Source organism: Mustela putorius, unplaced genomic scaffold, assembly GCF_011764305.1.
Source record: "Mustela putorius furo isolate JIRA1106 unplaced genomic scaffold, ASM1176430v1.1 tig00003983_pilon_pilon_pilon, whole genome shotgun sequence".
NCBI classification, from domain to species: Eukaryota; Metazoa; Chordata; class Mammalia; order Carnivora; family Mustelidae; genus Mustela; species Mustela putorius.
Genome location: NW_025422123.1, coordinates 9,805,889 through 9,832,510, shown reverse-complemented (window position 1 = coordinate 9,832,510; position 26,622 = coordinate 9,805,889). Strand labels below are relative to the sequence as shown.

General features: G+C 58.0%; 1 protein-coding gene across 3 annotated transcripts in view; it reads right to left on the bottom strand.

Moving 5' to 3' along the window:
• TTBK1 (tau tubulin kinase 1) overlaps nucleotides 1-26,622 on the bottom strand; it is a 40,175-nt gene continuing 13,553 nt past the window's right edge. For all 3 annotated transcript variants that reach the window (XM_045071175.1, XM_045071176.1, XM_013062046.2), the window contains 4 exons: nucleotides 26,275-26,453; nucleotides 23,056-23,617; nucleotides 4,096-5,681; nucleotides 1-3,314 (listed from right to left, as the gene is read on the bottom strand). In XM_045071175.1, the coding sequence (XP_044927110.1) occupies nucleotides 2,924-3,314; nucleotides 4,096-5,681; nucleotides 23,056-23,617; nucleotides 26,275-26,453 (2,718 nt within the window). In that variant the 3' untranslated portion in view covers nucleotides 1-2,923. The remainder of the gene's footprint in view (nucleotides 3,315-4,095; nucleotides 5,682-23,055; nucleotides 23,618-26,274; nucleotides 26,454-26,622) is intronic.

Sequence of the window (26,622 nt, the reverse complement as noted above, 5' to 3'; positions counted from 1 at the left end):
ACAGGCTTTTTAATGGTGTGATGGCTACTTCCCTTCCAAGACCCGATCTAATCATGACAGCGGCTTCCAGGGTGTCGGGGTGGGGGTGGGCTGGTGCAGGGCGGGCAGAGGCCATGCAGTGACTGGGAAGAGGTGGGGAAGGGTGTTACATTCTGTTTGGCGTGTAAACATTCTTCAGTGGCTTCCCTGGGGGAGGGGGAGGGCATCTCCCTGCCCCCCCCCCAACTCCATGCCCACCAGGGCTGATCCCCAGAGCTGAGAAGACTGAGCCAGGCCCCAGTAAGGGGCTGGGAAAGGGGGAGCCCATGCGCCTGGGGCACGGCCCTTCTCCTGCACCTGCTTCGTACACAGTGTGGCTTGGGAGGGGAGGCATGTTCTGGGGTGAGCAGACCTGCATCTGAGCCAATGACACAGGTTGTGGCAATGGGGAAGTGCTAGAGGGGTGAGGTGATGGTGGGGGTGGGGTGTGACACTCTTTTACAGGGAAGGGGTTCAGGACCAGGACAGCTTGGTGGAGGGGATGGGTGCTCGGTGGAGGGGATGGGTGCTCGAGGGGAAAGAGGCTGCTGCTGGGGGTGGGGACACGGGGGAGGTGTGGTTTCCTCTGCCCTGGATCCTTCCTGGGGAGAGGAGCAGAGACAGTCCCCTGGTCCCCTCCACAGTCGCCCCTTCCCCTCCTTCCCTCGGTGACATTCAATGACGCAGAGGCCCGAGGATAGATGGGAGCCCTAGGGAGGTCTGGAATCCCAAGAGCAAACAGGGTTTTGCGTCTCTGCCCAGCTCCAGTGCTGGGTGAAGCTGGGGGTGAGATGGGTCTGGGGCTCTCTCAGACCGCCCCCTTTTCCTCCCAACACCAAACCAGGGTGTTGTTGGTCCTGGGGCAGGGTTGAAGCTGGGGGCCCTACATTCACGGTTCGGTTGGTGGCAAGGAGCAGGCCCAGAACCTGGGCACTGGGGGTCATGCCCTGGTCCCCACCTGGCACGAGCTGATTGTCATTCAGAGAAGCTCTAGGTGGGAGGGAGTGGCCCCTCTTCTACCCCCTTTGCTGGACCCAGAGGGCAGTAGAGGCCTTGGGAGGGTCTCGGGTTGACAAAGAGGGCTCTGTCCGGAGAGGTTTCCTGAGTGTTCTGGGAGCTTCTGTGTCAGCATGAGATGGACCTTGTCCAACCTGGAGTCCTCCCCTGGCCTCATTTGCAGAGAAGCCACCACCTTGGTGTGGGAAGAGCTGCCCAAGCCTGCTGACTCTCCAAGAGAGGCTTCGGCAACCACCACACTGCTTCCAGAGCCAACTTCCTCAAGGGCGTCCTTCTAAGTGATGGTGGCTGGATGCTGCCAGACAGCTGGGGCATGTCAGGGTCTTTCTTCCTCTTCCCCTGGTTGCCTTGCCTTGCTTCTGGGACCCAGAGAAGAACAGAGGGGCCAGGCCAGGGGACAGAGGCTGAGGGTGTTGAGGACTGAGGAGGCCTGCAGGGGACCTATCCCAGATAGACAGTTTGGCTGTCCCTTCTATAGCCAGGGTGCTGCTTGGCTCGACGGAGGCAGTTGAGGCTCGTGATGAGGTGGGATGAGCTACGCAGGAGCCAGACCCAGAAGGAAGCCCCATATCCATTCATGGAGCACCACAGCCCTCACCCTCTGCAGGGACAGCTCAGATGCATGGGCTGGGGTTAGTACAAGAAGGGACAGTCTGAAGGGTTAGCTGGGGGAGAACGGGACTTGGGCCGGACCCATCACACAAGCACACAATCTGGAAGTTAGAAAGGCCTTTCCACCTTGAGTCCAGGGGCCAGCTGTCTACCTGCCTGTTTCTGCTTTCTCTGCCCACTGTGGAAGATGATGGTCTGATCCAGCCCCCTCCCCAACCCCAGGAGGACAGAAAGTGTGACCTGGCCAGAACTGAGTCCCTGAATCTCTAAATAGCCAGTGCAGAGAAGATGAAAACCAGCCTCCACCTCCACTGAACTCAAGAGAGAGGGAGGTTGGCTGAAACTGCAGCAGGCAGGGTTGAGGTTAGATGGCAAGAAGGAATTCCTGATGGTGAGGGGTCCTGAGCACTAGATCAGGAGGCCAAGGGAGAGGGTGAAACCTTTTTTAAACCCCCCCCCCAACTTCCCATTGGGAAACATGTGACCAGGAAGGCAGCCCCCACACACACTCTATGGTTCCCACTGAGGACCTACCCAAATTTATGGGGAGGAGAACTTTGCACCCTGGGGGTGCAGGAGAGCAGCCCCCCAATCACCTGCCCACTACCTCCCCCAGGGATGTCCAGGATGGAGCTGAATTTGGGCTAGTTAGACCTGCCCTCTCACACCTGAGTAGACCAGTGGTCCCTAGGTCCCAGCTCCCCAACCCCAGGCTGGTAGCTAAGGGGACCACCACAGCTCCCAGGAGATTGTGGGGTTGGCTGGAACTTCCACTTCCGGAATTTGAGGCTGCCTTTCCGTGCAGGTGGGCTTGGGCTGGAAGAAGGCCGGGAAGAGGGGAAGGCGCCGCAGGAGGTGTAAGCAGAGGTCCCTGGAGGAGCACGAAGAGCAGCAGAGGCCTGGCGGGTGGGCGAAGGGGTGGGGGAGGGCGTCCCCATTACTGGAGTCCTCGGTGAAAAAGTGGCTGAGCCTTCCCCGGGGCCAAGGGTGAGCCTGCCCCACCAGAAGGGTGGCAGGGGGAGGGCAGGGGTCACGGAGATGGGGCAGAGGACAGGGGGCGGGCCCTCCCCCCGCGGCGCGGCGCCCCACTCCGGCCCGGCCGGGGGGCGGGCGCGGCGAGTGCTGGCGCGCGTCCTCGCGGGTGCAGGCGGGAAGCTGGGGCCGCGGGTGGCGCGCGTCAGGCGCGTAAGGCTGTGCTGGGAGCTGTTTCAGTGTGGCCGGCTGCGGGTGGGGGGCCGGGGTGAGGGTGGGGGGCCGCGGAGAGCCGCGCGCGTCATTATCTGGCCCCGGCCCGGCCCTCCGCGACCCCCGCCCGGCCTTTGGTTGCTGCGCGCTGAGTCTGGAGTTTCCCTCTGGGTCCTTTCTTGGGCCCCCCCGGGGAGGGGGTGCCATCAGGCTGGGCCCGGGCCTGCGGGGCGCCCCGAGGCGGGGGCCCAGTGGGCCGGGCCTGGTGCGAGGGGGAGGAGCTCTCCTTGCGGGACAGGGACTGGCTCCGGGGGGACGCGCTGGGGTGGCGCGGCACGGCAGAGGCGGAGGGGCCTGGACTGCGCGGGACAGGGGGCCTGGTGCCGGCTGGGGTTCTCCCGGGCCCCGGGCCCCGGCCGGGGGACTGTTTGGGGCGGAGATCAGCAGCGACGGCCGACCCTGGAGGCTTCTGCAACTGGAGCCTGCGGGACGAGGGGAGGGGGCAGAAGGCAAGAGAAAAGAGAAGGGCAAAGAAACAAAAAGGGAGAGACATTTTCAGAATCGCTGAACACTCAGCGGGGAGCCTGCTTCTCCCTCTCCCTCTGCTTGCTGCTCTGCCTACTTGTGCTCTGTCTCTGTCAAAATAAAGAAATAAAATCTTTTTTTTTTTTTTTTTTTTTTTTTTTTTTTTTTTTTAAGTCGCTGAGCACTGAGCCCTGGAGCCCTGCGGCTTCAGACCTGGGTGAGGCTGTGGAGACCAGGCACAGGTTGATAAACTAGGGCTGGTGCTCCGTCCTCCTGGGCAGGACCTCTAGGGGCCACAGGCTCCTGGGACTGCTACCTGGCCTCTGTTTCATCTTTAAAATTCTCATGGATTTTACATTCTACTCTACCACCTACCCGTGTTTACAACGGTATGAATAATGTTTTCTCCCAACTACTTCTGGTCTTTAACCTTTGGCTTCAAATGCCTCATGGCACACCAGAGGATGTGTGTGAGCCCCACTGGCCCCCATTCACCTTCCTCAAGCTTGGCGTCCCTGACGACCCCTCTAGACATGTTCACTGTAGCCACTCCCTTGAGCCCAGTGACAGGGCTGGAACCTGAGAGGGAGGAGACACTTAGTTGTGGAGGTGGAGAACAGGAAGCGTCCTTCTCCGCATCCTTGCTAGGCCCTGACCTTGCCTCTGGGGAAGCTCCTGAAGTTGGAGGCCTTCTGCGGTCACCATCTGGCCACCGTAGGGCCAGCTGTGATTTCTCACCTGCTGGTGATGGCTGTGTCGGAGGCGGGGCCAGCGCCATGGGGTCTGCTGGCAGCAGAAGGCTGCTGGGCTGCAGCAGGCGTGGGCATGCGGATGCTGATAGGGCGGGGAATCCGGCTCCGGGTGGCGGCTACCCGCCCAGCCTTCCTGGGGGCAGCAGGCTCCGAGGCAGGTGTGTCCTCCTCTGAGCCAGTGCCGGAGAGCGTCTCTGAAGCCCGGCGCTGCTCCTCACTGGAGGAGGACGAGGCCCCGGAGGCCAGCCGCAAGAGCAGGCGGCCCTGCCTCTTTTCCATCACCAGCCGCGCCAGGTCCTGCTGTGGCCGGACCCTCTTGCCCCACCGCTCTTTGGCCGACAGGGAGCCTGAGGGCTCCGAGCCTGTGTCCTCCTCAGACAGCAGGACTGGGATCCGGCTCCTGGGGCGAGCGCCTGCCATGGCATGGCGGCTGGGGGAGATGGTGGCCAGTTTCTCGGGGCCTGGCTCCAGCGGGGACACTGGAGTCGGCCCATTGGCAAGGGCTGGGCCATTGGGCAGTGAGTCTGTGGCCACCTCCGGGGGGGTGTCCCCGGGAGGGCCAGCCAGAGCACCGCTCTCCAGCCCTGACTGGGTAATGCCATTCTCTAGGGGCAGGGAGGCCCCCTCCTCCACAGCCCTCCCATCAGAGGGCGCCTCCAGGCCCAGTTCACCCCCAGCGCCCAGCTCCTCAGACCGGGACACTTGTCCGCCGGAAGACATGACGTTGAGGTGGGTTTTCTCCGCAATGTGCACAAAGGTCCTCTCAACTTTGGTGAAGGGTGAGGAGGTGACGGCCACCCCTCCCGCCCCTGTGGTCACTGCCCCGGCCCCCGGCCCCGTCCCAGGTCCAGGGGGCTTGGGCTCAGACTTGAGCACAGAGGACAGGGTGCCCGGCTCAGACACGTCCAGCTGGCTGCCCGTGGGCTGGGGCCGCTCTTGCTGAGGAGTGAGGGCAGCCAGAGTGCCCAGGTCAGGGTCAGGGGCCAGGTCGGCAGTGACGGGCGACTTCTTCATGTCACCAGGGGAGACGAGCACCAGCGTTTTGGAGCCCTCCTCGGGCTCCAGGTCCCCGTCAGCCATGGAGGCCCGGCCCCTGGACTCCTTCTGGTCGTCAGCCAGCAGCGTGGATGGGGCACCCTCCTGACTCCGGTCCGTGCTCCTTTCACTCCCCTCACTGCTAGAGCCACTTCGAGGCCCCAGCACCTCCCCTAGAGCCACTGCTTCCTCCTCCTCCTCGTCTCCCTCCTCCTCCTCCTCCTCGTCTTCCTCCTCCTCCTCCTCGTCTTCCTCCTCCTCCTCTTCATCTTCCTCCTCCTCTTCCTCCTCTTCCTCCTCTTCTTCCTCCTCCTCTTCCTCTTCGTCCTTCCCATTAGCTTGAGGCTGAACAGAAGCCAGTGGTACCTTGGGGGTGGTGAGCAGCATGTGGGAGAAGCCCACCCTCCGGACCCTGTTGAGCAACCGAGCCCGTTCTCGGTAATCAGAGAGATCTTTCTTGAAGTCCTGGTAGGGCAGGCTCAGAGGCACAGCTCGAGGGAGACCATTGACCTCAAACGGGGGCGCCACGGAGAACACCTGCAAGGGGCACACACAGGGATTCGCTGATGTCACCTGCCCTGAAGGGCCCGATGACACCAGCACTGCACCCACAAGCTGGGAGGCCCACATGCCCAGGTGCATGTGCCAGAAAGTGTGCTCCTTTCTGAGCACTGGGCCCGTCTTGTTCATTGCTCTGTCCCCCAAGGCCTAGAAGGGTCCCTGGCACCTAGTGAGTGCTCAGAAAGTCTCTGAGGAAGGATTGTGTGCACGCTCCAGCTCCTCCTGAGGCCCCTGGCCCTGAAGCTGGCAGTCCCTCGGTCTCCCGTCTCCCACCTCCTTCACTCTCCTCCCTGCCTCTGAAACCCAGAGCCAGCTTTAGTTCAATCAATAGAAGACAAAGACAGCGGCAAGGCATCAGAGGCACGGTGTGGATCTCCCTTTGACAGAGGACGAAACCAGGTCCGGAGAGGAGTGGCAAGCGTCTGGGTCAACCCCTTGCTGCCTCCTTACAGGACAGGGTTTCTCTGCAGCCAAGGAGTTGGCGGCCAGGGCCATCAGAGCCTGTGCAGGAGCAGGGCAAAGTTCAGCTGTCCTCCACACCCCAAAATGCAGGTTGGGTGCCCTTGGAGCTCCAGTGCCCTCTTTCCTCCTGCCCTTTCCTGGCCTGTTGCTCAGGAATTCTCCAGCCCTCCCCAGCTGTGTGTTGAGTCCACAGTTCCTCCGGGAATTTGCAGCTAGCTTACAAAAGGCAAGTTTCTTTCCACTTGATTTAGTTTTCCCTTTTGAAGCTTTGGGCAGAGCCCTTGGCAATGTGATGGCCTATGTTCTTGGTTTTCTGGGCTTCTGCCACATCTCCCCTTAGTCTTCCAGGCTAAGGATCCTTTCAGACTAGAAAGGCCTGATCACCCTGTCAGGACCTCAGCCCTTACATCTTCTCTAGCTCTGACCAAGTCAACACACGCACACGCACACTCAAACACGCATTTCCAGCACCCCTAGTGCACCAGGCCCCACCAGGGGCTGACATAGCTTCGTTTCAGATGGGGATGGGGCTGACAGCGTCCAGTGCTTTGTCAGCCTTTTTGAACATGCTGTGCCCTGTCTTCCTAAACACAGCCCCTCAGATCAGAAGCCCCAGAGATCGGACACCTCCAACACCTCAGGTGCCATCCAGACTTGCAGGGAGTACTGCTAAATATTCTTCAACCTCTGCACCTGCTGCCTCAGCTGTAAGGGCACAGCCCTATCGGGCCAGGGGGCGGGGGGGGGGGGGGCGGGGGGAGTCCCCAACCACTGGCTTGTTCTCTCCCGCCCACCTAACCATTCTCCCTACAGCTGCCAGAGGGATCTTTCTGAAACTGAAATCTGACCCTATCTCTCTGCTTCCAACTTGCAGAAACCTACAATAGCCCCCACAGTCCTCAGGGGACAGTTCCAATTCTAGGCTGGGCACTTGGCAACGCTGCCCCGCCCCCATGACTTGGCTCCTCCCCTTCTGCTCTGCGCTCACCTGGCGCTGCGCCCTGGGATCCTTGCCCTGTGCGCTTGCCTGCTGATGCAGCCAGCAGTTCCCTAAGTGCTAGTCGCTTCTCACACCGCTGTCTTTCCCTCTGGTGGTCCCGCTGCCTGGGGATCCTGTCATTCCCTCTACTCACATGACAAATCCCTGTCCTTCCTCCAGGACTGAGCTCAACCAATCTTTAAGAAAACCTTCCTGTCCACCCACCAAGCAGGCATCATCACCCCCCTTTCTACTTGTTTTCTCACACCCCGATAGAGACACTTCACTGCGCCCCTTGAGGCCCTGACCTGGCCTTTCTTTCTAGAAAAAGTCCTGGAATGTCTATTGTCCTGGCCAAGATGGTAGAGGCCGTGAATCTGTGGATCACATACTGAACGAGACAGATGTGGCCCTTGTTTTCACAGAGTGCACCGTCTCTCTATTAGGAAATAATATGGGTTTGCAATGAGGTGGATGGAACTTGAGGGTGTTAGGCGAAGTGAAATTAGTCAATTAGAGAAAGACAACTATCACATGATCTCACTGCTATGCGGAATTTAAGAAACAAAACAGAGGATCATAGGAGAAGGGAGAGAAAGATAAAATAAGACGAAATCAGAGAGGGAGACAAACCAACCATAAGAGTCAATCATGGGAAACAAACTGAGGGTTGCTGGAAGGAAGGGGGGTGGAGGATGGGGTAACTGGGCGATGGGCATTAAGGAGGGCACGGGATGGAATGAGCACTGGGTGTTCCGTAAGACTGATGAATCACTAACCTCTACCTCTGAAACCAAAAATAAACTATATGTTAGTTAATTTAATTTAATTTTTTTTTAAACTACATTTGACCAAAAAAGGGGGGGGTGAAATTGGGATTATGCACACTCCACAGAGATTGTGATCATAAATGAGGTGAGATAAGCAATGGGTCTGGCATATAGCTCAATACTCAGATACTCAATAAACGTCAGCTCCCTCCCAGCCTGCCTCCTGCCCTCTGCCCTGCTCCCTGGTCTGGAGATCACTGTCTCCCTCTCCAACCCCAGCAATGCCCTGATGCCACACCCATGGGAGAGAGAGTGGTGAGAAAAGGAGAGGCTCTCCCAGCTGAGGCCAACTAGCAGGCAGCCAGAAGGCAGGTGGAGGGGAAGGTAAGAATCCCCCAAGCTGAGGCTCTGCCCAAGGCTGTGACTTCTCCCTTCCTCAACTGCCATAATCTTTCTCATGGTCAGACCATCTATGAGGACTGATAATGGTGGGGAGGGGGGTGCAAGATGGGGTAGCATCAGACCCCAGGCAGGACACTTGCCCACCCTGTCTGAGCCAGGCAGGGGACTTCCTTAGAGCTTAGTCTTCTTCACATCCAGGCTGAAAGTCCCTGGCAATTGTTTTCTTTTTCTACACCATTCCCATTCATTCATTCATTCATTCAACAAACACTGAGCCCTGTTTCTGTGGTAGGCCGTGTGCTGCGGCCCTCTGCCATGCTCAGTTACCAACAGTAAGGCTAAAGATGACTGGGCAGAGGTGGAGGGGTGCTATGAGATCCTGGGTGTGTCGTGACTGTGGTGTAGGTGCCAAGGACCTATAGAGAGACGCAGCTCTGATCATGTCTCCCTCCTGTCCAGCTCAGAACTCACCCACCCAACACCAGATGCGTCCCACCCAACGTCTCTGCCTGTTTTCTCTGTCCCGTCTCTGACACTTTGAGCAACCTTCTGGCCAGGCCCTGGATCTCTTTAGAAAATCCCATCTGTAGGACAGACCCTCCACTCACAGTGTCTGTGTTAGATCATCATAGCTCGAACCTTCTCCCTTCCATCTCAAAGCCCTCCCCTTCCACTTCACGGGAAGGAGGGGCAATAAGAACTGAAATCAGGCTTCAGTGACAAGGTCAGAATAGGACACAGGCCTAGAGAGAGCCACTGGCACACCCACTTCACAAAGCACATCAACCGAGGTGGCTCAGAACCCCAAACTCTTTCCATTGCCTCACTGGCCTCCCACCCTCCCATGCAGGGAAACCTGGTATCCGGTGCCCTTTAGCAGGAAGAGCCATGAATCTCAGAGTGGGGACAGCTTTGCCCTAAGGATCACTGACAAGCCCACCGGCCAGCTGGCATCTGGACCTGCTGTGTTTCCCAATTCAGGCTCCCTCCACACCTCCCCATGTGGCTCCTTGTTGGGGAGGGCAGACCTGGGCTCAGTTCCGCCCTCCTCAGAGAGGGGGAAGTCCTCCTTCCCCCCTCCCCAGCCTCTCCTGAATGCCCATGCCCAGTGACTATTCATGCATTTGCCCATGCTATCCTGTGCTCATTCATTCAGCCTCGATCCTTAGCCAGCCTCTGTGTGCTTGGTCCAGAAGTCTGGCAGATACCATGGGAGGGGGATACCAGTGACACTCTCCCATTCCAGTTCAGGGGGCAACAAGCCTACTGCATTTCAGCAAGGGAAAATCAGGGCCTAGGGGAACTCATGTCTTCCTACTCCCTCTCCAGAGCAGCGACCCTTTATGATTCCAATTATATTTGTGGTTCTCCAGCTTGGCTTGGTACAGCACTATCTAGGGGAGCTTTTAAAACCTACAGAGCCCTGAGTCCCACTCCCCTTGCCCCCAGATTCAGGTCCAAGATGAGGCCCAGAAATCTTTTAAAGCTCCCTGGTGGTTCTGAGGGAATGGCGGATGCGGTAAGGGTGAGTCATGGAGGAGGGGAGGCAGGCTGCTGGAGCTGAGACCCTCAGAAAGAATGAAAGCCCTAGCCCTCCCCTTGCCTCCAGGGAGTCCAGACCCAAAGACTTCGGCTTCACCAACTTCATAGCCCAGCCAAGTCCATGTTTAACTCCAGTCAGCAGGAAAAGTGGAGGGAGGTGGATGGACCTGCCTCTGATATTTTCCTGCCACCAAAACTGTTCTCTCCTCAGCCTTGAATTGCCTGACACTAGCGACACCCCCAGGGGTGGGTTTGTCCACATACCCCCATTCCCCAGACAGAGTACTGAGGGCGGCTCTCCTGTTTGGACCCTGGCCAAGCCCAGACACAGCACACTGCACTTCAGCCCACAGTCCCAAGGTCAAAGAAGGGGGACTGTTGAGTGACCAAAGCCGGAGGATGGACCATGACCCTTTCCCCCTCCCCAGCAAGCCTCTCACGGCAGTGCTCCCCTTCCTTCTCCCTCAGCAGCCACCCCCGGCACCCTTCCCATCTCTCCTCCCCAAAGGAGCCCCCAATTGCCATAATTTCCCCACCTGAAAAACAGAGACATTGGCAGTGTGGTTCCCTTTGCCCACCACCAGCTTCCCCAGATTTCTCACCTGTCTGTCTGGGTCTGCCGACTCAAACCACATCTGCCAAGCCAGGAGCCCTCCAGCCCTCCCCCTGCTCTTTCACCCACACCCAGGGGTGCCACCCACATTGGCACACTGGCCATTGACAGTCATCTGGGTGGAAGGGCTAAGATGACCCGAGCTGACAGCGTGGGAACATTCTAGCTCAAGAAATGCAGCCGTAGCTTGCCCTTCTTCTGCCCCCATACTTGCTTTAGGCCCCAAGGAGTAAAGTGTGGCCCGGTGAGAGCTCCCCACCCCCAGGCTCTGCACAATCCACTCTCTCACTGACTCCCCTGGACAGATCATTCTCCCCACGCCAGAGCTGTCTCAGTTCCCCCATCAGAGCAGAGGGGCAGGGAAAGACTCCCAGGGTCCCTTCACAGGGCTCTCTGGTTTCCTCCTTACACACACACACACACACACACACACACACGCACGCAGCTTCAGTAGATTGATCCACAGAGAACAGATCTAGGTACCCACCCCTCTACTTCCCATCCATCCTCCAGCAAGTTGGCAATTAGGAGTCCAACCCCAGAGACCAGGGTCCATCCCTATCACCTTCCTGCGGATGAAAGGAGACTGCCAGCAGGGCAAGGGCTCCTGGAGTCCACCTCCCAGGAGACCTCTCAGGATTCCCCCTTCCCCTCCCCATTCTTGTCTTAGGGGCTGTGGGGCTGGATCCATTTATCTGGAATTTGCCCCCCTCCCCCCAACCGGATCCCAGAATCAGCAAGACTAGCCCCTGGCCTCTGCCCGTCGGGTGGTGGGTTAGGAAGAAGGATGAAAAGAAAGAAGGCGAGTCGCAGGTTCCTGGAAGGCGTCTTTAATCAGGATTTGGTAGTACACAAGCTCTGCGGATTGTCTGCATTAACATACAGGGACTAAAAAAGGCACAAGATCCCTCGCACAACGACGCGAGACGGCGGGGCGACCCCCACCCCCGCCCGTGCGCGGCCGTGTGCGCATGGGTGCGTGTCCGTGTCCCACCCCCCCGTGGCGGCGCCGCGCGTGTGCGTGTCGGTTTCAAGTGTTGGATTTGTACAGTACTCGCAGTCTAGGGGTGGGGGCTCAGTGCATGCTTTTCCACCCGGGCCCAGGCTTCCCCACCCCCGACGCCGCTTTGTACACTGAGGACGCACCCCGGAGAGGAAGAAGAAGAAGAAAAAAAAAAAAAAAAAAAAAAAGCGTCCCGTGTGTGTGTGTGTGTGTGTGTGTGTGTGTGTGAGTTTTTCGTGCATGCTTACGCTGGCCGGGTTGGGGAATAGTGCAAGCTTATAATACAGTATTATTGCAGTACAAAAGGGGGGGGGCATGATGGGAGGGGGAGACTTAGGAATAAACTGGCTGGAATTCGGGACTTCGGGAAGGGTCCTCTCCCCATCCCCTTCCCATCCCTCGCTCCCCTCCCCACCATGATTAGGAAGCGTCTCCCCATGCTGGGAGGGGATCCTGGGGTCCCTAGAAGAGGCTCAGCTGGGCCCGGGGCTGAGCTTCCCTCCTTCTCACCAGTCCTACCTCTCAGGGGGCAGGGGCCAGCCCTCTCCTTGCCAAATACTGTCAGACATTAGGGCCCCCAACCCCGCCTGCTCCCCCACGGAAGCCCCTCCAGTGGGGGGGGGGGGGTGTCGACGGAGCAAGTGCAAAGGAAGCAGATGTTGGTCCCTGAGTTTTATTTTCGGGGGTGGGGAGGGAGAAGAGCTGGAAGTGGGGGCGTGTTTGGGGACCCCCAGGGCCCTCAGTCGTGGAGTGGGGTCGGGCAGGAGAGACAGACGAAGAGGCGTGGGCAAAAAGGGAGTGTTGGGTGGCTCTGAGAGACCTAGGCTCAAAGCTTGGCTCCCCCTCAACTCTGGGCTCTTTGGCATCCAATTGCAAGGCCAATTATGGGAGCAGGGGGAGGCTGTGGGCGGCGAGGTAACAGGGATAAGGGTGGGGTGACGGGGGCCCTTCGAGCCCGGAGAACTGGCCAGCTCCCCCGCCCAGCCCCTCGTCTGCACCCCGGCCCTGAAAGCACTGAGGGGCGAGCCCGCGCCCCGGGGTCGGGGAGCCCAGCGGCCGCGAACCCGGGGAGGGGGAAAGCAAACACAAAGTTGGCGCGAGGGCGGGGTGGCAAGGGGGCTCACCCGGGAACCGGGGACTTTAGCAGCAGGCAGCTCGGCTGGGGCGCGCGCAGGGGCGGGGCGGGGCGGGGGCGGGGCTCGGAGGCCGGCCGGTACCCTGGTCGCGCGCGTAGCAGCTAGTTAAGACGACCGACCGTACATTCGTGGCGCGCGGGCCGCGGGGGCAGGAGTGTGGGGGCGGGTCCCGGAGGCGGGAAGTGGTGGTTGGGGTCCTGTTACAGTAGAGTTAGAAACCTGCAAGAGGTGCCCGGAAACGCGGCCTTTGTGCTCTCCCAGCCCGGGGCTGCTAATTTGCTGTCCGGAGAGTGGATGAAATGTGCGCGCAGCTATGGAGTGTGCGTGTGCGTGTGTATGTGTGAGGGCCAGTTAGTCGTGGCAAGGTGAACCCCACCCCCCTGCACCCGCAAAGACTGTGCAGGTAGAAGGGAAGATAAAGTGGTGGGACTGACGGCGGAGCCAAATGGAAGGAGGGTCTATAAAAGTTCCCACAGGCCTTTAGGCTTCATTGCTCCTCCTCCCCCACTGCTTCTCAACTCTTTACTTGGGGGAAGGGGCCCACTCAGGCTCCGGGGCGCCCTGAGCTGGGGAGCCCACTGGGTGCTATAGGGGAACCATTGGGGATATTTGAGGGATGTGGTCCTCAGGCTGGGAGCCTCTCCCTTAGGGAGAAGGATGCTTTAAAATTTTCAGAGACTGACCCACTAGTCCTAGGGGGCACCTCTGGCCCTAATGGGAATAATGCAAGCTTTGGGGACATGCCCCCCAACTTAAGGAGAGTGATTTGCCACACTCCTTGTTATCAAGGACTGCCTCTGGGGTGGGCTGATTCCTGCCCTTTGGGTTGGAATCTCAGTGGGGTTTGGGGTAGGGTGGGGTGACATTCAGGCCTTCATTAGGGATCATGCTTCCTTCCTCAGGTACCAAAGCAACCCAAAGACAGCAGAGAATATTCCATCCTCCCACAGCCAGAGGTCCCCACACACTCCTAAGCATGGTCTCCCCGGCCACTCAGTACAGACGCATTTGCCATAGCTCCCCGGGCATCCAGTGGCCCAAGCTCCCCCCACCACTGCCTGGGCAGACAGCACCACCCATCCCCAGAAAAAGGAACTTAGGCAGGGCAGAGGAGAGAAAAGGAGGTTCCTGGGACCCTCTTCAGAGAGGACCCCTACTTTCCTGGGATTGAAGGGGTCTGCCCACCCCTCTTGGCTGGGGAAGCAAGGATGAATATGCCAGCATGGCTCAAAGGTGCCATCATTCCCCCATGTGCTGGGCAAGGCTGTGCCCATTTTCCCTAAAACTGGAAATGCAGAGGGAGATTGATGGGTTCAGGATGCTAGTCGTTGGGATGAGTGTTGAGTGGTTATTGCTGTGACCCAAGCTGCCTTGAGTGCGTAGGGATGTCTATTCATTACTGAGAATTCACTAGAGCATTTTTCACTGACCCAGGGTCCTGTGCCGTCAGAGAAAATACTGGTCCTACCATGAGGACCCCATTTACCACAAACAAGTCCACTGGCCCACACGCATTCAGGCACACAAACCACGAGGTCACCGACATAAACACACAGCATACACCAACACCACACATCTCCACTGGCTGTGAGCTGCCTCCTCGAAGAAGCCCACCTGACTTGAGGTCCCAGGAAGAACTCCATCCTCCTTGAAGTGCCGCAGCCTTGGACAGAAGGGAGTGGGGAGTCCTCAGGCTCACAGAGATTGCAAACTGAGTTCAGAGTCTCTGCCCTTAAACCAGTTTTGTTTGGCTCACAGTGATTTTTCTTTAAAAAGTTGTGTTTTTTAAAAATTTGATGCCAATAATTAAAAATCGGGAGATTTCACATAAAAATTGGAAGATAGTGGTAACAGTTGGCTGAGCTCACACCAGGGGGAGTGCATCTCCCACTTACCACAGTCCCCAAACCTGCCACTGTTTGACACGGCTTAGCCCCCGTTGAGGTGTGAGTTGGTGACCCTTGGCTCACCAATGCCAGTACCTGCCCTATCTGTGAGCCTGAAGCCCAGGACCCCCCACCCCAGTACCTCAAGGTCATGGTTCTGAGCACTGCCTTCTCACTGTAGCTCTTACCCTACCCACTGAATCTCCAGAGCTGCTTGGGGTGTGGGATGGAGAGGGCGGGTCTCTGGAGAGATAGGGTGGCTCTTTTCAACCCACCCTCGTACTCTGGAGTGACCCCCTCTGCCCTACGCCATCCCACACCCCCCACACCCCCGGGGACACCATCAGGTGGAAATGGAGAAGGAAGGAGAGTCTGGCTTGGAGACAACCCCTTCCTTTTATGTAGAGTGAGGAGGGGCCAAGCAGGAAGGACAGTAAATAGATCGCTACACAGAAAAACACTCTAAAACTTTTATCCAACAAGACCTCAATTATCCGGCATTGGCGGGTGTTTTTATGTTTTTGTAAGTTAAATAATCTGATTAATCCATTAAATGCAAATAATACTGGGATCAACCTCATAAAGTATTATGAGGACTAAATGAGTTAATTTTGTAAAGTGCTTAGATCACTGCCTGGCACGTAATAAGCACTGCTGCCAGTGACTGTTTAATAAAATAAAAAATTAATAATTGGAAGCCACCACTATACGCAGAGTGTGACTATAAAGTACAAAAACACCATTTCCAAGAACAGCAAAGAGTGCTACCTCTTTTCACAGCTGACTCTGAGAAGGTCGTGTATTTTTCCCCAGCAGGAAATCATTTCTTGAAACATTCTGACCTCCTCCTTGGGAAACCCTTCTGGAGAAAAAGAGCCTGACAACACTGCAGACTCACAACTTCCCTACCCAGCCTGGGCCCTAGAAACAAGGAACTCAAGTCCAAACCATGCATGGCTCTGCCGAGCTGCACGTGAACTTGACCCAATTCACTGCGCTAATTCCAGAAATCCGAGCCACCCTCAAAGGATAATCATGTTATCAAGATGCTCTCTTGTTGGCTTAGAGCTTTATGGCCAACAAGATGCTCTCCCACTACCAACGAAGGTATGCAAAAGGATGTCCCTCAAAGGACAAAATATTTGAATCATGATCTTACTTTAAAGGACACACCCTCTCCCACAGGTACCAGTTTTGGGATGTGTGTGTGTGCCTGTGTCTATGTCTGTGTCTGTGTGAAAATTCAGCCGCCTTTGGAATTCTTAACAGGATTCCCCACCTCCAATGGCTTTGGAAACAGAAATATGTACTAAATGCTAAAATGAGGCTGAAGCTAGTGCCATCATCTTTGATAAGTCACAAGGCACTTTGGGATCTTAGAGTACCTCAGGGTTCTGGTCACTGAGTGGGAGCCGTGCTCAGGTAGTGGAACCCTCTGGAACGGAATGCCGGATAACTGAGTGCTTGGTCTCATCTAACCCCAGATAGCATGGGCCCTCACCCCCACCCCATGGCTGCTGACTTTTGGAGCTGCTGGTGGACAGACTCCCCTTCACTTCACCGCCTGCCACTCGCTGGGGTGGATGGAAAGAGGGCCAAAGAGGAAGGGAGTAGCCAAGGGGGCAGTGGCGGAATGTGGAGGCGGGAGTGGGGTTACTGTTCATCCCACCCCCTAACCTTTGTGCTTTGTGTTTTCTGTCCTTTCTTTTTAAAGGGTCTACCCTGACCTCTCCTCTACCCTCTGCCAGAGCCAGATACAGCACCACCCAAGACAGACTGGAGAGCAACAGAGGCTTGACCTTGGGGACATTCAGAAGTAAGCAGCTAGGATAAGGTGGGGGTGGGGCACCAGTACTAGGGCTCGAATCTGGCTTTCATTCCTAGATGAGGACGGTGCTCTTGGCCTAGACATCCTCCAAAAAGAACAGATTTTGAAGAAAAGAATGTAGTGAGTGTGGGCATAGTTCATGTGAGTGAGCTATACACAGCACCAACCAGCCATGAGGACATTTTAGCCAAACAGCACTGCCCACCTTCCTCTGACATCCCCAAGCTGGGGCAAGGATCCTGAGGCCTCTACTCCAACCAGAGATAGCTGGGGAGTTGAAGGGAGTTGAGTTGGGAAGGAAGAGTCAAAGGGAAAAGGTAGGAGAGAGAGGAGCCAAGATGAGAGTAGGTACATAGGAAACTACCAAGGACTGCACAAATATTTTTCTGACTCCCTGACACACACAAGTACACCTTCACACACACCCATATACATAGGACTGCGGCACTGCAAATTCAGTGGTGTCATTCACACTGTAGTCAAATGTAAACGGTACTCCCTGGAATTGTGCAGTGCACAGCCTGAGCATCTATCCATGGCAGGCCTGCCTCATGCACATATGCTCATGTATAAGAACACTCATACTCACAAGTATTCATGCATGCACACAAGCATATACACAGATACGGTCTCACTGCAATAAATATTTTGCAAACCTTCAGGTCTCAACCTTTCCTTCCCTTTCTGTATAGGCACTACCCTTCCTGGCACCCCTCTTCACCACTACTCCATTGCCTAGGGAAACAGAGGTGCTGGCTGACAGGGGCAGGAATGTGGAAAAGGAACCTTAGAGGTCCCTGCAGTGACAGGTTGGGGGCTGAGAAATGATCAGAAAGGACATAGTGATCTGGCATCCTGACCCACCCCGCCCCCTGCATCTGCATATCCCCGGCAGATCTGCCTACCCTGTTCTCTGTCTTCACCAAGGCCCCTGGGGACTGGCTCGGCTGAGCACCTACAGGAAGGAGTCACTCGTTGAGAGGGACACTGGTGGGGCTGCTGCTGCCTGGGATTTGTCCTGAACTCACAGGGGCTACCTCACCCTTAATAACCTAGCTTCTCTGCCAGTGCTTCTAGGATGGGTGCCCTCACCCCAAGGCGCCAGCTTCCTCTGAAAGGCAGATGCCAAGCCCCCAGTCATCCATCCTCAGATCCTAAGGGGCTGGGCTAAACCACCAAATCCATCAGGGGCTGATGGCATATATCCCTTGGGTAAAGGGCAGCCTAGAGTGGACTGAGCTCCAGGCCTCCTGGGTCAGATGAGGGAGGCAGGAGCTCTGTCCTCTGTGACAATGGCATGTGGTAGGCCCATTGGGCCACAGGGCTGCCCCCAACATCCTGACTGTGGAGGCCCTTCCTACCAAACCCCAAACCTGACTGACTAGGCCCGCGTCTCATACACAGGGCACATGCCTTGCCCCATGCAGACAGACAGACACACCCCAGGAGGGTGTCCGTCTTCTGCCACCCCCCTTGGGGGCAAACCAGACCCTAATGCCAGGAAATCACAGATTAAACAGAATCACCTCCACGCCAGACTGACTCTGACCCAGCATGCCTCGTCTCCCTGATACCTTGCTTTCCACCGGACTCTGGACCCCACTGGTGGCTCCAGCCCAGTGTCTCTGTCCTGTTCCTGAAGCTGCACCGACAGCCCCACCTCCCCCTGCACCATTTGGCTGGCACCAAGCAAAGGGAGACGTGGGGGAGGGGGGGTTGGTCACTACAGTACCTTGGGCCAACATTACAGGGGGCTGTATTGCATGATGGGGTGGGATGGGGTGTGTGAGTGTGTGATTATTGCGTCCTGGGAAGGAACCATGGTCTCTGCCTGCTCCCCACCCCCCCCACCTGCCCCCTCCAGGAGGGGGGGGAGCCCAGCCTAGGTCTTGTGGGTGAAGCGGGCCCACACCTGCTGCAGCTGGGACCGCGAGATGCGGAGCACCGAGGGCACGAGTCTGTGGTTGCCGGCGGCGAGGGGCGCGTGGCGCCGGTGGGGCGCCCGCACGGGGCTGCTCTCCGCCGAGCGGCTGCGCTGAATGAGGGAACCGGAGGAGCCGCCGCCGCCAGGGTGAGGGTAATGCTCGGTCTCCAGCGTGGAGGAGGAGAACACGGAGGACGCCAGTCGTCGCAGAGGGCTGTACCGCGGGAGGGAGTGCCCCGAGAGTCTGTCCTCCTCCAACTGAAAGAGACCAAGAGAGTGGAGGGAAAAGAGGTGTCAGGCACAGACTCGACAGCTCCGTCTCGGGGGCCGCCCACCGCTCACAGCCCCTGCGGCGCTGGCGTCCCGGGCAGGGGGAGGGTTGGGCAGGCGGAGGGCGTGCACACCGCCCCATTCTGCCGAGCACCTAAACTCTGGCCGCCAAATCCCTTCCCAGTCTTCCTCCTCTTTGCCACTCCTCACACCGTGGTCTCCTTGCGGAGACCTTGGTCACGTGCCTCCCCAGGGCAGCCTTCCTAGTTCAGAGTTCCCTCTGGGCTGAGGAATCCTCCCCCACAGGAAGACCCTTCTGCAACTGCTACCTGCCATCTCTCTCCTCAGCTGGTTTCCTGACTCCTTAGGAGGCCGGAAGAACATTCCTTGCACGCCCTCTGCCCCTGTCACGGGGTGGGGGTGGGGGGATGGCAAGGACTCCACAGGAAAATGTAGCAGACCGGTAGGACTCTAGCGTCCAGCTCCTCATGTTTGCACGCCAGCTCCACTGCTTACTATCTCATGAACACAAGCAAGTCACTTCTCGTGCCTCAGCTTCCTCATCTGTAAAATGGGGCTGACCATGTTTCCCAGCCCATAGGTTTAGGATTGCCCTGGCGTAAATGCTGTGTCGTGTGAGTTTGTCCGATTATCCTTTACGTCACTCTTAAGAATGAGGAGAGGAATAGAGAGGGTGAGAGGGAGGAGCAGACTGAAACCATTTCTCCAAAGTGGCTTTTCCTTGTCCTCTCCCAGCCCAGCCACAAGGCAGCTGCTGGGAGGGCCTTGGCCACAACACAGACATCAGGAAGAATCCTGTCTGTGTCCTCCTGCCCTCGTACCCTCAGAGGGAAAAGGGAAAGCGGACCTGTGTGTTCCAGGCCTGTGGAGATGGAAATGGTGGCTTGGGTGTCGCCACAACTGTCCCACCCTGACCCCTAGCTCTTCCTGTGACTGAAGCCAGTATAAATAGCTTTGGGGAAGGGGGGCTGAGGATGGCTTGGGCCAGCTGCCAGAGAGCTGAAGAGGAGGGGGCCCAGGACACTCAGTGTTCCCTTGTGGATGTCAAATGGGGGCAGAGGGACCCAATGTGAGACCTCCAAATGGAGATGAGGAGAGAGAAGATTGTGATAGGACTGTCACCGCCCTCACCCTGCTTTCCCTTCGCCTTCTTTTTAGCCAAGCATAGGATCCTGGTCCCAGCTGCGCTGAGGATTAGGGGCCTAAGGCCCTCTGTCCAAAAGAAAGGCTGGTTACGAGTGTCCTCCCACAGCACATGTGCGTGGCTTGAGCATAACACCCCAGCCAGAGTTTGGTCAGCTTGGGGAGTGGGACTCAATCCTAGCATGCTCCTGCCCTTTCACTCACCCCCCACGCCCAGCTGAAGTACCGCCTTCAAGAGACCACCCTGCTTCCCAGGCAGGCTCCCCATTCTAGAAAAGAAGCATTCTCTGTTATCTACCTTATGGCCCTTGCCGATAAACCTTCACGTCCACACCTTGGCATCCTCACCCCACCTCTCTAGACCATGAACTCCAAAAGGGCAGGACTGTGGAGCCTTGTTCATCTGTGTCCCCCTGCCCCCAGCACACCGCCTGGCACGTGGCAGAGAAATGCTCTCGTGGCTGCCAGGCGGAAGTCTACCTGCTCAGAGAACGCTGACCTGCGGTGTTATCAGCCAGAGACAGCCGGCAAAGGATGGCAAACATCCCTCCCCCAAATCACACCCTCTGTCCGCTGCCTTCCCCTCTGCCTAGCTCTCTAGCCCCTTCTGATCTGCACCTTCAGTTTCCTGGGGGAGAAGGTGAGGCGCATGTAAAGAAAAAGTTGAAGGCATCATGGCATTCACACCAAAGACCAACAGATGCCTGGCTCCACATTATCTTGGTCGGGGGCGCGGGGTGGAGGGGGTGGGGTGGGGACAACAGCAGGGCTCTTATCTTTAAGGATCACTGTTATGAGGAAGTTCACACATCAGACACTGGGCAAAGAGAGCAAGATCTAGGAGGGGGTCCCTGCAGAAAAGTGGCAGGGTAGGGAGTCCGCAAACGGTGATTCTAAGGCCGGCCAAGCTTGGGAGCCCCTATGTAGCCTGAGATCTGAGATCAGGACTCCCTCCAGACCAAAGAAAGAAGGAACAAATGAGCCAGTCCCCGCCCCACCCCCACCCCCCATCCTCCTCTGCCCTTGACAAGGAAGGTCTCTGCTTCACCAGTACTGGGCTGTACCGAAATGCTCAGTAAACCATGTCACCCGCCCCCCCCATGTGCTCACACACACACACACAGACTGCCATGCACACTGCTGTGCCTAAGGCACACCTGCTGACAAGGGCCCCTGCCACCCCCACCTCACACTCGGGCTCTCTCTGGCCTATGTTTGCTCCTCTCCTAAACACACAAGCCTCAGACAGCACTCACGCAGCTCTACTCTGCCCACAGCAACCCCCACACCCACCACCCGGTGACCCAGCATCCTGCCAGCCTCGGTTTCCTTATCTTTTAAAGGGCGGGTTTGCCTTATCACATCACTATTGGAAGGAAGACACAAGTGCCCTAGGGAGGCACTGAAAGAGTGCAGCTCTAGTTACCGTCAGTGGAATTACTGCTCTGATGGTTCCCAACCCTTCAAGCTTTGCCATCCCCAGCCTGGCTTCCGGGGTTCTCTGCACTCCTGCAGACCCGGGGCATGCTGCATAGACACGCCGCTGTGTGCGCAGACCCACAGCCCTGTGCCCTCCTGAGCTACACAAACACGGAAGCGCATGCGATCACAGCAGCAGAAGGCTAACCAACTTCGCTGCAGTGCGCTGCGGGGAAACCGAGGCCCACAAACACCGAACACGCCCTCCAGACACATACAGCTCATGGCGGGCCCACAGCACCAGCAGGACCTGAACCCAACACTGAGACTGTACAAGAGGCCCGTGCCCACGTCCCCAACTCTCTCCCCTTACCTGCTTGGCTGCGGTTCCCCCCTGCAAGGATTGTTCCCCACACCCAGGAGGAATTAGAAGGTGAAGAAAACCTCCCAGATAGCTTACCTCCCTCTCTGAGATCCACCTGGCCTGCAATCACCAGGAGGGGACAAACAGAGGGCCCGGGTCCAGAGCCTCGGCGTCCTGACTTTGATTCTGGACTCTCTACCCTACACCACCCCTGTCAGTCTCCCCTCCTTGACTCTGAACTTCCTGTGCGTGCGTTTGACCTCTGATGCCTCTGGTGCCCAGCATAGGCGAGGTGCTCAGGAAGACTATAGCTGCTGAATGGATGAATGAACGCAGGAGAAAATGAGAGGGGAGCCAGACAGATCTTGCTCTCTCTCCAGTGCTGGCCCTGGTGGGAACAAGGTCCCCAACCCAGTCATGCTGGCCCACACCCTGCCCTGCCTGGGCCTCCGACTCAGGTTGGCTAGGAGCACTCTGGGTAGGGGCCCAGAGTTTCCACTTTCTGAGCCCCAGATTCCCAGGGTCCAAGGCACAGTGAGGATGCACAGCCCCGAAGATCTCAGCTCAGAGGCCCTCTTTTCTAGACAAGGGGGTGGGCCCTGAACGCAGTCCTGCCTGGGGCTGCCCTTCTCCCAGGCTCCCACATGTTCCCAGGCCAGGCCTCCCAATCGGCGCATGCAGTGGATTGATCTGACCTTGGCCCTGAACCCTGGCACTTTCCAGAGCTACCTGGCGCAGGGCCCTGACATGGGGTGATTGACTGGAACACAGCACAGCCCTGGAGCCCTCCAGCATCACCTCCTTGGCTCTCCCTAGACCCTCTGAGGAGTCATGCTCCCTTCAAAACCACTCAGTGATGGCACTGCTGTCCACACAGAACTCTGGGCACCAGCCGAGAACCTCCCCCCTCTACCAGTTCACAGCCCCTCAGTTCTTTCCGCAACACCTCTTGGTTCCATCCACCCTGCCCCACATCCAGAGCCCTGGTCCTGGTCCAAGCCACCAGGCTGCTCTCCTGCTGGCACCTGCCATGGGGCCTTCCTGCTTATAGTTCTGGGCCCTTTCATCCGTTTTCACCCAGCAACCAGAAGGCTCATTCAAGAGCACCAAGGGGATCATGGTACACCTCTGTTTAAAAGCCTTGGGTGGCTCACCGAGCCTTCAGAATCAAACCCTAACCCTTTAGCTTCACCCTGAGGCCCTCGGGGCCAGGACTGGGGGACCTACCTCGCAGCCTCACCTGTTCTGCAACATGCCATCAGGGCAGCGCTTTCTGACTGCCGCCCCCGGGCCTTTGCACACACGGTCCCCTTGGCCTCAGAGGCCTTTCTCCTGCTTTGTCACCTGGCTGAGGCTGCTCATCACGCAAGACTCAACTCAGAACATGGAGGGCACTTCCTCTGGGAAGCTCTGACCGTCCCCCAAGCATGGTTTTGGACACTTAAACCTATCTACCTTCATCACAGCCTGCAACTGGTGGATGCTAGTCAGCAGTCCCCAAGGAGCCCATGGGGAGCCCACAGGGAACACTCCAGGCAAAAACTGTGGGCATCCAGGGGCGGGGAGTGGGATGCAAGCCCAACCTTACCTGTCTCTGCGGGCCCGTGGGATCCGACTCTCTCCGTCGAGGGCGGGGTCCCGAGTGCAGTGGCGAGTGGGAAGGGCTGCCGGGCGTGGGAGGCTGCGACGTCTCTGACCGGCCTTCCGCCTGGCTCAGCTGGGGTGGTGGGGGCTGGAATGGAGTCTGCCGAGGGTCCTCCTCAGCCAGGGTGTGCACACCTCGGCCCCGGGGCCTGACGGTTGGCTCTGTCCCTGGCCGCCGCCGCTCCTCGCCCTCCTCAGGCAGTGGCCGCAGCTCCTCAGGCTCCTCATCCGTGGTACCCGACGTGCTGGGCTCGGCCCCCGGGGGGAAGTCCTTGAGCTCCGTCTCCTTGTCAATGATGACCCACTCCTTGCTGTCAAAGTCCTCCTCCTCGGCCAGTGGCACAGAGCGGAAGGCGTTGCTGAGGGCCTCCTGTTCCACAGAGGCCGACACGTCCATGCGGCCGCTGGCCTGCCGGTCGGGGTGGCCCGTGTCCACTGACAGCATCTGGGCCGGCTGCGAGGAGCAGGCCTGGCGCGAGGGGGAGCCAGGCAGATCCATCCGTGACCTGCAAAGCCACCCCGAGTGAGGCTCAGTGCCCAGCCTCTCCATCTCTTCAAGGGACTCGAGAAGGTTGCCTGGTGGACCATGCCTCCTGGAACCCACTGACCAGAGCAGCTCTGTCACCCGGGGCCAGGCCTGGTCACCACCTGGCTTACCAACCCCCTCCCACCTCACTCCCCATAGAGATCCCATTCATTCATTCATTCATTCACTCAACACACGGATTTGGATGCTTACTGCCTTCCAGGAATACAAACAAGCAGAAAACGAAACCTCACTCCCATGCCCAAGGAACGCTGTCTTCTGGACCACCCAGGAAACCTAACCTCCCGAAAGCCAACCCTATGTTCCCCGTCTGGTGCTCATACCCTGTTGGAGGTTCCCTCCCACTGCCGTCAAGGCAAACGCACCCACCTGGCCCTCGAGGGGGCAGATGATTTTTCTAGCTTCTTCTACCACCACCCTCCAGGCCTGCCTGGCTGGTGTCACCACCCCCAACAAACTCCAGTGGCTCCCAGCCTGGAGAACAAAGTCCATATTACTTAGTTGGGCACTCAGGTGGCCAGGCCAAGGCCCAGGTTCACCATTCTCTGAGGCAGACTCATCTCTGTCACTGGCTTTTCCCCGAACTGCCCATGTGCTCTTACTTCGGTGCCATTGCACCTGTCACTCTCTGCACGCCCTTTGCTGTCCCACCCGCACGGATGTCACCTCCTTGGGGAGCCTTTCCATCCTGCTCTGCTGGGGGCGGGCAAGTTTGCCTTCCAGCGCTGTGTTCCCCTCTCACCACAGAATGGAGCACGTGTGTTTACATATAGGTCTTCCCCAGAGGCTGTGAGCTCCCCTGGCAGGGCCTGGGCCCCACCTGACTTTTCTTGCTGGGCCAGTGACCCTGCTGAAGGACATCTCTTCCATTGTGCGGGGAACCTCGCATTACCTCCAGAGGCTCCCAGCCTGGGAGGAGGCTGGGTACCAGCCCTGAGGTGAAGGTGTTGCTGGTTGTAGGAAGGGCGCCCCCTCACTGAGAACCAGGGAGGCTTAGCTGCCTCGGGTTGTGCACATCCTCCCACTCGGGCTGTGGGCAGGGGGCTAACTTTCATTCTCCCCCAGCCTCGAGCCTGTGACAGAAACGGGTGCAGCTCGGAGCCACTGTGGGGCTTTCTCAACGTCCTTCCACCCTGGTCTGTGGGACTTACCTCCTTCCTCTCCAGGAGATTGTTACTGATTTAATAAGGCTTAAAATACACACATCCCTGAGAGAGGAGATTCAGGGCCTGCCATGAAAATGGCTGATGTGGCTTCCTTTCCTGAGCGCATGGTTTGTTTTGAGGGACATAAAGGAGAGAGGGCGCCCAAGGAAGAGAGGGGCTGAAGGTGGGGGAAAGGGAGGTGAAGGAAAGGGGGAAGGTGGGCATCCAATCCCAGCGGCTTCATACTTTTTCCTGCTCCCAAGAGCCCCAGAACCCACCCAAAACCTCGGCCCTGCCCTACAAGATCCTGAACCTTCCCTTCCGGAAAGTCTCTCTTCAGCCGTCTCCTCTTCCCATTAGCCCTGAAACAAGAGTTCACACTGGGTCAAGCCAGTCTGCTCTTCAGGGCTGTCTGTTTGGGGCCTTCCCACCTCTCTTCTCCACTGACACCCCCTCCACACTGCTGTTCCTTGGCTCTCCTTGTTTCCTCGACCCTCTGGGCTGGGCTACCGTGGATGCAGACGTGGTCTTCAGTCCCAGGGAGGCCAACCCGTGTGAGTGTGACTGTGAGTGTGAGGGCTGGTGGCAACCTGGGCACTGGGCCCGTGTCCCCCTGTCCTGGGGTTGCCGCAGGGACTGGCACAGGCCTCTTCTGTCTTGAGCACTGCCACACTGCAAAGGGCACTGTGTCCCACCCCAGAGTCAGGGTGCAGTTTGGAGCAGAATCCAGAGGAGGGGCCATGGGTGGGGAAGAGGAGGCACGTGGCATGGATGGGAAGAAGCAGCCCAGCCTCCTGAGCCTGGCCTTGGGAAAAAGGCTCCTTTTCTGGTGCAGAGAAGACTGCAGCCCTGCTGTGCGGTGAAGGCCCACTCAGAGCCACACGAGGGTAGGGGCATCTCTCAGAGGCCTCAGGGAGGTTCTGACTCTGGTCTCTGATGGCCATGGGCCACCCTCACATTTTGGCTCTAAATTCTCTGTCCCACCAACCAGATAACCCTGTGACATTCAGATCCCTGCACCCCGACCCCCAAAACTTGATCCACCCCCTCTTGGAGCGGAGCATTTCCTGGTCTCTCCTCCCAGGCCCCCTCCCCCAAAGCTGAAGAGAGCCCAGTCAGCTGCTCCAAGGCATCTGTAATTAGTCTCTAAGGAGAGGTTCTAGAAGAACACCCACCTACCGGCTCACCCCTTGCCTCCTCCTGGGCTCGGGGACTCAGCCTACCCCTCCAACAACCCGCCTCCCCCCCTCCATCCCTTCGTGACATGAGCTGGAACCTCGGAATCCCCTACCCCCTCTCCAGGCCTTGTCACTGACTAACCAAGGTCGACCCCAGGCCCAAGGACAACCCCCTCAACACTCCCAGGGTCCCTGCCCACCTCCACACTGCATCTGCTCTTTCCTTCAGAGCAGCCATGTGAAGGCTGAAGTGACCAGGGGATCCCTGGCCATGCGCCCAGCCCCAGACCTACCTTCTCTCATGCAGTTCCACCCGCCCGTCGGCTGTGGAAAGCCTCTCAGACTCAGGGCTGTTGACCCTCCGGTAGCGAAGAGAACGGACTGGGGTTGTCGGTGAGTCTGGAGGGGCACGCACCGGGGAGCTAGGGACCCCCACACCTCGGCTCTGCTCCTCTTCCACCACACAAGGGGTCTGCAGGAGAGGGGAGTCCCATGAACGGGGGCCGACAGGGTGGCTGTGGGCCAAGTGCTTTTCCCAGGGTGAAGGAGACAGAGGGAGGTCGACGCTGGTGATCCTGACATGGGGCGAGGCCACGGAAGCAGGGCCCGAGGGCGGATGGCTGGGGAGAGGGCACACAGGA